Here is a 12,217-nt window from a genome sequence, read left to right as displayed (position 1 = left end):
ATTATTCCCCTTCGTTAACCATACACTCCAATCAAATTAATATAAAAACCTTAAATTTTTCCGCCTTTGAGCCTTTGTTCATGTTGACCTTTCTCTCATTTCTGTGTGTTCAAATCCTACCCTATCCTGAAAGACCAAGCTCAAGTGGTACTTCTTGAATGAGAGCTCTCCAGTTTCTTCCACTTGTCATTAGACATTTGTATGCTGTTTCTTTTTGGAGAAAAGCATATTTCAAGTAGGTTTTTAAGTATATGATCCTATGTTTGAGATTGAAGTCAAAGATATAATTTGACTACCCAAACTCCAGATTGACATAGTGCCTTTTCTACCACTCCCCCACTTTACTAACCAATTCCTAGGCTTTGGTCAAATTTAGGCCCACAGTAGAAATTCCCCCTTTCTTACTTCTCTTTTTGGAGGAGTCACGGCAAGGCAGTTTTCTAATATGTTGTAGTAAAATATAATTTGTATTGTCCAGGAAAATCCTGGACTGTGGAATCACATGGCCTTAGGTTCCTGACAGCTTTTTTCATTTTCCAACTGTGTGAACTTAGGCAACTTGCCTACCCTCACTAAGCATTGGGGTATTTATCTAATGGTAACCCTAACAAATGTAATGGCCCCTATGTGGCTTAGTCTCTGCACAAATGGCATATATGGAAGCACTATCAGAGGCCCAAAAGTAAATTTTAAAGTGATTTGTGTATTCAAAGGACAGCAAAGAGGATCTAGTTCATAACCCACGATGACATTTCTCAAATATTCTTCCCCCACCCAATTATCTCTAACCTGAAGCTGTTCCTAGAACCTTTCACACACACAGGTATACATACACACACACACACACACACACATATACATACACAAAATATCTCTACCTCCTCAGTCCCTGTTCTCTCTCAATCCTCTTCCTCCCTCTCTCAGCCATATATTATAAATTGACTCAGCCTCTCTGACATAATGTAGTCCTCCTCTCTCTCAGGTCCTGTCTCCTTCTACCTATTTAAAATACTAAGAACTAAAGCTGATAAAGCTTCTTCTTTAATCAATAGAAGTAGAGTGAGGGAGGGCCGGGCACGGTGACTCACGCCTCTAATCCCAGCACTTTGGGAGGCGGAGGCAGAAGCAGGCAGATCAACTGAGGTTAGGAGTTCAAGACCAGCCTGGCCAACATGGTGAAACCTCATCTCTACTAAAAATATAAAAATTAGCTGGTGGTAGTGGTGCATGCCTGTAATCCCAGCTACTTGGGAGGCTGAAGCACGAGAATCACTTGAACCGAGGAGGCGGAGGTTGCAGTGAGCCAAGATCACGCCATTGCACTCCAGCCTGGCAGCCTGGGTGACAGAGTGAGACTCCATCTCAAAAAAAAAAAGAAAAAAAAAGTAGAGTAAGGGAGAAGGTGCATGACACACACATTGGTAACTATTGTCCCATCACATATAAAATATAGACAATAAAATATACCTCATGTGGTTTTTAAGATGATTAAATATTGGGTGTGTAAAGCACCCAGCACATGTCTAGCACATGATTTCCACATAGTGGTTGGCTAGCAGTTCTACAGTTTCCATTTGTTTCTATTTTTGTAGATTCTAATTCTCTGAAGAAATTCTCCATATTTTCATCTAATTTCTTTTTTTTTCTTTTCTTTTCTTTTTTTTTTTAGACAGAGTCTTGCACTGTTGCTTAAGCTAGAGTGCAGTCGTGTGATCTCGGCTCACTGCAAGCTCCACCTCCTAGGTTCACTCCTTTCTCCTGCCTCAGCCTCCTGAGTAGCTGGGACTACAGGCGCCTGCCACCACGCCCGGCTGATTTTTTGTACTTTTAGTAGAGACAGGGTTTCACCGTGTTAGCCAGGATGGTCTCGATCTCCTGACCTCATGATCCACCCACCTTGGCCTCCCAAAGTGCTGGGATTACAGGCATGAGCCACCACGCCCAGCCCTAATTTCTTAAATATACTAATCATGGTAATTTTAAGGTTCTTGTCACCTAACCCCAATACCTGGATCACTTATGTATTTGTTTCTATTGTCTCTTTTTTCTCTTGGTGTTCAGACATGTGGCACATGTCTTTTGTCACACCTGGCAATAACATATATAAATAAATTGTAGAGACTCCAGCTGGTGTTAGCTTTCTCTAGAGAGGGCTCACCCTTCCCACACTAGGCAGATAGAGTGGTGGCTGAGCATCCTGTTTCACTAGAAACTGTGCTGAGTCAAGGCTGGGCTGCAGTCCTGCTAATGCTCAATCTATCCAGGGTTTGTTCCTGGCCCTCCAGAGTTTTCCACTGAAAGCCTGGTGTATTATGTGTATCCCCTCCCTTTGGAAGGTCCCACCTCTAATCACTGGCGCCCAAGTCTGCTCAAACATTCTACTTTTTGGAATCTTTCTCCTTAAGTGTTTTTGCCTTTTGCTCCATGCAGCCCTAATATTTAGCAAATGTGTTTGGGGGAAAATTAACTTGATTCCCATCCCTTCCCACCACCAAGGCTCCACCAAAAAATCTGCTAGTTTCTCTGTTCTCCTATACTTGCCTCCACAGGTGGAAGTCTTGGATTCTCAGCTCCTCCAGCCACCACTACCAGCATGCCCTCTGTCCCAGAATCAACATATACTCCCAGGGTATAAGCAGCTGCAATAATTCCCTCATCTCTGTGGACTCTTCCTTCTCTAGCGACTTCGCTACCTCTAGATCTCATTGCCTCAGCAACTCCTTAATGCCTTCCAACAAATTATCCAGCTTTTCTGATTGTTCTAGGCAGGAGAACCAGTCTGCCTCTGGCCACTCCAACCCACTTAGATGCAGAAGTAGATGTTTATTAAATGCTCATTTATTCCCCCTTTGCTATCTGTTCAGACATACAGCACATCTTCTAAGTTCCCCTTAGCCATTTGGCTGGCTTCACCATATTTTCATTTTCAGGCTCGTGGATTTCCTTACAAGTGTGGGTATAGCTCAGTTTATTCAACCACTGCCTCTTCACTTGCGCTTCTTTTTTTTTTTTTTTTTTTGAGCAGTTCTTCTGAACAGAGTTCACATTGCCATAATTAAGTCGTAATGATTAGTGCCAACCCACCAGTCCTCATCGACTATAAATGTTGTGTAACTTTTCAAATTACATTTTACACATACTCTAAGCCTTCGTCAATCACAGCCTTGTTATTTCATTCCCTGATTTTTCACTTGAAAATTTTTTCTGTCTTCCTCATAGATTATTTTGCTGTATTCAGGTATTTCCTTGCTTTTCCTCGGAAAATGATCACTTCATCAGATAGGCAAGACTTTTCCCAGTCTTTTCTGAAAAATATGTATTGTCCACCACTCCCATAAATGTCACTCTTAGATTAATACAGACCACAAGAGAGCTATGTGTTTTGGCAGCATTCTTTGGAGCTTTTATAGATCTATATCTAAGAATTATTCAAGTATTTTTAATTTAACCAAGTTAAATAAACATTCATAATTAAATGTATTTTTAATTTTGAAAAGTTAACACTTCATGGTGCTTACCATGTACCTGACACAGTTCTAAACACTTCACAGCTACTAACTTATTTTATCCCCATAACCATTCTATGAAGTAAGAATTATTATCCCTGTTTTACAGATGAGGAAACTGAGGCCCAGAGAGTAAATGGTAGAGTTGGGATTGAAAGGCTGGCTTCGGGCCCCAAACTCTACACCACTCTACAGCTCCGTGAAATTTATCAGCATATTGATTGCAGGAGTGCTCTGAAATATATTGACTACTCAATAAGCCACAGACAGCTTCACCCACATTTTATATCAGGAAAAGCTATGGAGCTCCCTTCTAGCAAAAGTGGGTGGTTTGTATTTCTGTGAGCTTATCTAATCCTGGCTGTTTTATTGCCCTATTTTATTTTTCTTTTGCCCAGTCCCCATAATTATTTATTTTATCTTTTTATGCTGTTCCATTTTTCTAAACTGGCGTAGCTGTTTTGTGGAATGTGGTAGGAAATAAATATATAAATAAAATTAATTTTTTCCAAGTCTTTATGAGATCAATCTATCCATTGCCAGGAAAATATCATTTCTATTACCAAATCTTGCTGTATAGTCCTAGTTATGTAGCTAGTGACTCACTTTCCACATCCTCATTTCAATTACAAAGTCATATCTGTGTGAGCTAGAAAAAGAAATGAAAATACCACCTAGGTCTTTCAGTTTCCTACTTAAAATGTCAGAGTCTCTGGAGACACATTCCAGAGCTTTACAGTCCATGTCTGCCCTAATTGGCCACAGAAGTTACAGGATTCAAGCCATGATGTGTTCAGCAGGAGTCTAAGTACACAGGCAATGAGCCAGTTGGGCTATAACTGGGTGGGGAAACGGAAAGTCCTTGGTTAAATAGGCGAAGACTCAAGACCAAGAATCCAAGCTGAGAGTGGGGTGATGGCAGGTCAGGAGCCATTCGAGAACAGAATGAGGTTAGAGTGTAGCATCTGGGCGGGTCAGGGGATGGACAGGTGCTAGAACAGCAGCCTAGCATGAGTCAGTGGGCTTCCTGTGACCCAGCTTTGTCTGTTTCTCTTGCTTCATCTTTCACCTACGCCCCTCGCATCCTCCACCCCAGCCACACTAATAAATGACTGAATGTTCTCCAAATATGCTGAACTGTTTCACACCTCCACACCTTTTTTCATGCTGTTCCCTTCCTCTTGCCTCTGTCCACCTGACAAGTATCTACTCATTTTTTTCTAGATGCTGCTTAAATAATTTCACTACGAAGCCTTTCTTGCCTCCACCACAGCCTGTCTCCATTCATCTTTCTTGCCTTTCCACACCCATGTACTTGTTGCCACATCTATCTAGACCTTTTGCACCATAGCTCTCTGATATGAGAAATGTCACATTACTATATTTTTTCTAAATCAAATTTAGAAAACATTGGTTCCCAAGGGCCAGGATGTTGACACACTCAATATCTTTATGGGTGCCTCTCCCCCTAGGATCATACCGAAAATCCAAGGAGCTTAAAACAGGTCAGAAAATGTGGGAAACGGCCTTCTGGTCTTCAACACACCTCCCAGGACAATACTGAATAGAAGTAGCAAGAGCAGACATCTCTGCCTTGTTTCTGATGATACAGGCAGAGAATCCACTCTTTCACCACCACGTATGAGGTTAGCTGTGGAATGCAATGGCACCATCTCGGCCAACAGCAATCTCCGCCTCCCAGGTTCAAGCCATTCTCCTGCCTCAGCCTCCGGAGTAGCTGGGATTACAGACATGCGCCACCATGCCCAGCTAATTTTGTATTTTTAGTGGAGACGGGGTTTCTCCATTTTGGTCAGGCTGGTCTCGAACTCCGGACCTCAGGTGATCCGCCCACCTCGTCCTTCTAAAGTGCTGGGATTACAGGCGTGAGGCACCGTGACCGGCCAATAAATTCTTAATAGACAAAAAATTCACAAGCAAATGCAGGAATCAATGTAAAAATAGAAGATTTAAAACAATACTAATAATCCAAATCCTGAGCCCCTGAGCCCCATCAGAAGTTACTTAAGCCAACTGAAATGGAGTCCCCTGAAACTTCCTGGTTACTATCCCTTCCAGGCTTAAACAGGCCATGTCCTCAGAGCAGTAGCAGTTCCTCCCCGCCCACCCACATACACACACACCATGATTTCTATACCATTTATTCCCAGTGTGATGGATTCTAAGCATCAAGCTGACTTTCCTGCACATTTGAATTTGTTCTTCAGGAAGACAGCACATCTCTAGATAGAAGCAAAGCACTAAGCAAGCATGAACTTCTGAAGGCATGCATAAAGCTCTTGGCACAGTACCTGGTGCCTGATAAGCATTCCATTAAAGTTTGTAATTATGATTATGACTAATTTTCCCATGCCCAAATTATCTGCCCCACCCCTGAAACCTTCTAATGAGGATGCATCATGCCTCCCGAATTTTCAGTCAAGTCCTACCCCACAAAGGTCAGCAACCACAGGAATGGTACATACCTGTTTTTCTTGGAGATGTTAACACGTTTCCTACCACTTGCTGTGCCTACCAGACCTCCTCAGAGCTCCACACTGCACAGAATGATGACACTGCTTCAAAGTGCAGAGCCTCCCCTATGACCACCCCAGCACCTCCCCGCTGGGGTCTAACTCTAATGGTACAGCAAGTATTTTCTGTCTCACTGTGTCTCTTTCTATTTGTCTTCCCCAAGACACTGACACTCCTCTTTCTCTGAAAATCTTTTCCCCTGCTTTGCCTTTCCTATTTTTTTATTTGTCTCAACTTTTCATATAAGAGTAGCCAGAACTCATGTGTTTTCTTCCATCTTATGTAGCAGGGAGGTTGTTATGGTTTGTACCAGATGTAACTGACGATCACCCCCAGTAAGAGGACACAGTTTGAGATGATTATAATAGTTCTAACTCCATATTTCCTGGAGTTTTGTGGTTTTTGTTGAAAAGCTACCACAAAAAATTGCCTCATTTTCATGGCTCATTTAAAAGGATACACCTACGAAATCTTCTCAGAAGTCTGGTTGTCTCTTATTCTTACCCATGCCCTAACCTCTGCCATCTCCATGGCATATGGCAAAGTGCCACCCTCTGTTCCATAATACCCGTCATCCACAGCGGCACTGCCCCCAGCATCCTGACTCTTCTTGTCCTGTGATCGGCTAAGATGATCTCAAGGGCCCTGCACCCACCCACCTCTCCCTCTGCTCTTTCTTTATTTATGTTTTTTTTATTTTTTGAGACAGAGTTTCGCTCTTATTGCCCAGGCTAAAGTGCAATGGTACAATCTTGGCTCACTGCAACCTCTGCCTCCCAGGTACAAGCGATTCTCCTATCTCAGCCTCCCAAGTAGCTCGGATTACAGGCATGTGCCACCAGGCCCAGCTAATTTTTTTGTATTTAGTAGAGACGGAGTTTCACCATGTTAGTCAGGCTGGTCAAGAACTCCTGACCTCAGGTGATCCACCCGCCTTGGCCTCCCAAAGTGCTGGATTACAGGTGTGTGCCACCACTCCCGGCCCTGCTCTCTCTTTCTCCTCCCACTTTGCAGGCTGTTTTCACTGCCTTCTCTCTATCTGTCTATCTATCAATCATCTATCTATCTTTATTTACTTAATTTTTTGTAGAGTCTTGGTATGTTGCACAGACTGGTCTTGAACTCCTGGGCTCAAGCAGTCTTCTTGCCTTGGCCTCCCAAAATGCTGGGATTACAGATGTGAGCCACCACATCTGGCCTTACTACCTTGTACACTCTCTGGACATTCCAGGGATATTCCCCAGTCAGCCCGTTCTAATCCCAGTTGTTAACAAACCAGACTTTATTACCCTCAAAAGAAGAACTGAATTTCTACAACAGACAACACTTCATACAAGTCTTGGTTTCAAGGTACTGCTTTTTTCTTTTTCCTTTTGAGACAGACAGGGTCTCACTCTGTCACCCAGGCTGGAGTGCAGTGGTACAATCATGGCTCACTGCAGCCTTGATCTGCTAGGCTCAAGGGATCCTCCCACCTCACCCTCCTGAGTAGCTAGGAGTATAGTCACGCACCATGGGCTTCAAGACTCTGTTTTTAAGAATTATAATTCTTAAAAGTCCACATGTAGTGTTGAATATGGTAGGCCCCTCTGGGATGAACATCTACTTCAAGTTACAGGGCATTTCTTAACTTTTCTCTCCATTGTTGACCCTTTTATGTACTCTCTCTGGCATATCCCAGACCAGGCAGGAAGAGTAGTACCTCGTGATATTGATGATTCAAGCAGGAAGTCCCTCCCTACCAGGGCCAAAGTTAAATGGCTCTGCCCCCTCAGCACCCTTGGAAGTCAGGGAAACTTCAATTGGGACTGATCCTCAAATCATGCCATAGACTAAAGATGAACCAGTATTTCTGTATGTCCTTGTTTCAGAAAAGAGAATGGCTGCTGTTAGCCAAGGGGGAACCACTGGGCCCAGGACACAGCCAGAGAATTCCTGCCAGCACCTTCTATGTGATCATGCCATCACGCTCCCTCACACTGCTGGTGAAGGCGGTGGCCACACGGGAACTGATGCTTCCCAGCACCTTCCCCCTGCTACCTGAGGACCCACGTGATGACAGTCTTAAGAATGTGGAGGCAAGTGGAGCCCAGATCTCATGGGACAGATCTAGAAGCGAATGGAGTTTGAGAAAGGGAGGAGGGAGAGGAGTGAGCCCAGGAGGGAATGGATGGGAAGCTGAGGAAGGAGTGTGGTAAGACAGTAAGAAGAGAAAGCAAGAATAGGCAATGATGCCAGAAGAAGGAAGTAAACACTTAGATGATGGCAGCAGGGTAAGGAGTGAAATAGAATGGAGGCTGGGTTGAGGGAAATGAGACTTGAGAAGAAAAAACTGGGAGAGAAAAGGGATATTGGCATCAGTGATGACTGGGAATTAGAGTCATCCTAGAGGACTCATGACATGCACACGGACCTGAAATCTGAGGAATAGGTGGCTGTGAAGGAGAAAAGGGAGCATCACAGAGTAGAAGCCTGATGGCAGGCCAGGGCACAGGGAGGCAGGGGAGGAAGCCACAGCACCGGCAGCTCCAGCTCCTGGGGATGCACTGGACACTTGTTTTGTCGGTTTTGTCTTTGCACAGACTGGTTCTCCTGCCCCCACCTCCTCCCCAGAGAGGAGATTGTGATGTTAGACAAGGGAGAGCAGAACATTGGGAGGGAAAGGAAAGGAGAAGACAACAGCAGAAGACAGAAGTAAAAAGAAAGGAGAAGGGTGTAAAAGGAGACCCAAAAAATCATTCTTTGTATGGGTTTTCGTGTCTTTGTGTGTTTATTTTTTGAATGTGTCTGTGCTTGGGTCTCCAAATTGGTGGCAGTGGGTATAGATGTGCCTGTGCATATCTGTGCTGGTGTATTCTTAGGGGTCTAACTTTCTGCATTGCATGTGTGCATATGTGTATACCTGAGTTGTGCTCATTTATGTTTGTTGAGAAAAGGAGGAAAAGGCAGCCAATGTAGGTGCCCAAAATAGGAAGGGCTTCAAAATGAGACGAGATGGATGTAGATGCAAAGGCCACTTTTTCCTCCTCCTCCTCCTCCTCCTCCTCCTGGGATCTGGATTCTCTACATTTGCTCTGCTAGTCTCCCCAGGCTAAGGAGGGATGGCTCTGGGTAGGGAGAACTGGAACCACATTGCTGCTGGCTCACTGGCTTAAACGCAGCAAGGACAAGGCCTGGGATTGTACTCTTGGCTTGGCGGCCACAGAGACACAGAGAGAGGTGGGCACAAATGGCCATGGCCCGCTCAGCGTCTCACTTTGGGGCCAGTGGTTCCTGGCACAGGATGTTGTGGCCGGAAAACCTGACTGCACAGGAATGTTGTACTCCTGTATCCCCTCCTCCCTTTCCATTCAGCTCAGCTCACCTCCAGGCTGAGAACTCCATGTACTCGCCTTGCAGGCTGTGAGCACCCCGCCCTGCTGCGTAGCCCGCTGACACACTCTCCCTCCGTGCCCACAGTGGATCCCTTGTAGCATTCATGTGCGCCAGCCCCCTCAGAACCCCTGGACATGCGTCTTGGGGCCAGAGTGTTCAGTGTTCCTAACCACTTAGGGTTTTTCCTACTTCTCCTACCCATGCCTGGCCCTTACATCACAAGCACTGGACCTCAGGCCAGAACACCCAGTGGGACAGCATCTATTTCACAGCCTTCATGGCAGCCCTGGGGTTTCACACTTCCTCCAGCCCCTCACACTTCTGGATCACTGCCTGACATCTTGTGTTCTGTGACCTCAAGTTCCCTGGGTAAGGCCCCTCTTTTCTTTTCCTCAGAGCATGCTGGATAGCCTGGAGCTGGAGCCCACCTACAACCCCTTGCAGGTTCAGAGCCACCTGTACTCACACCTGAGCAACATCTATGCCAAGCCTCAGGGGCGGCTCCACCCACACTGGGAGAGCCGAGCCCCGAGAAAGGTACCACTCCTCTCCTTCCCTCCTCTTCCTTATTTCCCCTCCCTCCCCTTCATGCCCAGAGTCCTAGAAAGCCCTCCTCCCCCATCCCAACACCACCCCCATCCAAGGGAGTAGCCCTCCTCCTGGATCCCACCCCTGGTGGAAGGGAAAATTAGAACTCTTACTGGGTAGGGAGGCCTGTTTGCTAGGGCATTTACATATGATAATGTTTAGGTGTTTTAATTGTAGTGTTTATGATAACTCATTAGTCATTTACCAGACTATTGTCCCATTAAGCAAACTGGCTACACAGGAACTATGACCACAGTCCTCCTGAAAGAAAAGGCTGAAGGAAAGGTGGGAAAAGAAATGCCCAAGGGATGGGAAATTAATATTTATAGAGCACCAGTCATTTGCCAGGTTTTATGATAAGTGCTTGCTCATATATTTTTCTCATTTAATCCTCACAGCATCCCTGCAAGGTACGTGTTTGCTCATTTATAGATGAGGAAAGGAGGCTGACCAAGGTTAGTAACTCGAGAGGACTCCCATGACTGGGATTGAAGACAGTTGGGGTTGAAGAGGGAAGAATGATTGAGGATGGAGAAATATTTTTATGAGACCCATGTTCTATATAATATTTGGGCTTCCTTCTGCCCTTATTAACTTTTTCTCAGTTTCTTAGTAACACAGCCTTTAGAAAAATTATCATTTTGGGCCAGGCATGGTGGCTCATGCCTATAACTCCAGCACTTTGGAAGGCCAAGGCAGGTGGATCGCTTGAGCTCAGGAGTTTGAGACCAGCCTGGGCAACATGGCAAAACCTCGCCTCTACAAAAATACAAAAAATTAGCTGGGAGTGGTGGTGCTCACTGTAGTCCCAGCTACCTGGGAGGCTAAGGTCGGGGGATTGCTTGAGCCCAGGAGGTTGTGGCTGCAGTGAGCCAAGATTGTGCCACTGCACTCCAGCTTGGGTAACAGAGCAAGTTCCTGTCTTAAAAAAAAAAAAAAGTCATTTTGTCTTAGCTAAAATTACAGGAGGACATTTTCAAACTAGAGGTAGGAGCAGGGGCTACCACAAGTTAGCTGCTGGGCAAGCTGCCAGAGGTAGGACACTGGGCAAGGAGATAGGCACTGTTGAGGCTGGGCTCAAGGGACTCCAGATCACTGTCCTGGGCCTTGAGGCTGTCACTCCAGGGATGGGACTTACGAAAGAGTTAGGACAGGAAGCCCAACAGAGAATGGGATAGGTGCTCAGAAACTCTGATCTTCAGAGAAGACTCTGGTTGCTCTCTTTGCAGACTGGGCAGTTGCAGACCAACCGAGCTCGAGCCACTGTGGCCCCCCTGCCTATAACTCCTGTCCCAGGCAGAGCCTCCAAGATGCCAGCAGTCAGCAAATCTTCCTCAGATGCCTTCTTTCTGCCTTCAGAGTGGGAGGAAGATCCCTCAGGGCCCTAAGTCACCAGCACCAGAGCCCAGCTGCCCAGCTTAACCACATCCATGCTCAGGTTCACATAATGGCTATCTGTGTGTGGTCAGACCTGCTTTCTATCCACCTGAGGCTCTGTGAGTGAGGGCTGACTGGGAAACAACAGCCTTCCCCTCCTCTGTTTCGCTGCTGTCCCACTCCTCAAGTCGGGAAGCGACACACCTGAGCCTGTCCCTTCTCGAGCAAGGACTCTCATTTTCTTTTGAATCATTTGATACTGTTTACGCAGGTGAAGATTAAACACCCAGTAAGCTTCCACCATTGTTAGGAGCATTCCTAACCCAGAATTTCTTCTTGTAGCTCTGTGTAAGCAGGTGGATGAGGTCAGATCACCTTTGGTAAACAGGACCTCAGGAACAAGGATGAGGTTTTCAAAGCTCATAAAAAACAAGTAGAATTGAAATCCAAGCCTCATTGCAGAGCCTGTACCCTTCCCGCTACACCACCAGGCGTAAGCCTCCAAAAAGACAAGTGCTTGGTACCTACATGCAAAGTGTGTGTGTTGCGGGGTGGGAGGGCTGCCATACAGCCCAGAACAGGGGAGAGGATGGTGTAAAAAAGACCTATTCCTTTCCTGTTACTCTCTCCCTACATGTACCAACCTTCCTGTTGCTCCCTCCATCCACAGAATAATAGCTACCATTTATAAAATGTTTACTCTGGGCTGGGAGCAGTGGCTCACACCTTTTATCCCAACACTTTGAGAGACTGAGGTGGGATGATCACTTGGGGCCAGCAGTTCGAGACCAACCTGAGCAACACAGTGAGACCCCCATCTCTACATAAAAAAATAT

The 12,217-nt window shown here is 45.6% G+C and overlaps 1 protein-coding gene across 3 annotated transcripts in view; it reads left to right on the top strand.

Moving 5' to 3' along the window:
* The window catches only part of M1AP (meiosis 1 associated protein), a 96,786-nt gene extending 84,573 nt beyond the window's left edge, over positions 1-12,213 (top strand). For 2 of the 3 annotated variants that reach the window (XM_009184491.2, XM_009184490.2), the window contains exons 8-11: positions 7,913-8,119; positions 9,813-9,953; positions 10,403-10,459; positions 11,234-11,826. In XM_009184491.2, coding sequence (XP_009182755.1) covers positions 7,913-8,119; positions 9,813-9,953; positions 10,403-10,459; positions 11,234-11,392 — 564 coding nt within the window. In that variant the 3' untranslated portion in view covers positions 11,393-11,826. Of the gene's footprint in view, positions 1-7,912; positions 8,120-9,812; positions 9,954-10,402; positions 10,460-11,233 lie in introns of all 3 variants that reach the window. The other variant, XM_021924997.2, reaches the window with a different exon arrangement.
* Positions 12,214-12,217: the final 4 nt, after the last annotated feature.

The sequence above is a fragment of the Papio anubis genome, chromosome 14, assembly GCF_008728515.1.
Source record: "Papio anubis isolate 15944 chromosome 14, Panubis1.0, whole genome shotgun sequence".
NCBI lineage: Eukaryota > Metazoa > Chordata > Mammalia > Primates > Cercopithecidae > Papio > Papio anubis.
The sequence above is the reverse complement of the archived record's forward strand: the minus strand, read 5'-3'. Positions and strand labels throughout refer to the sequence as shown.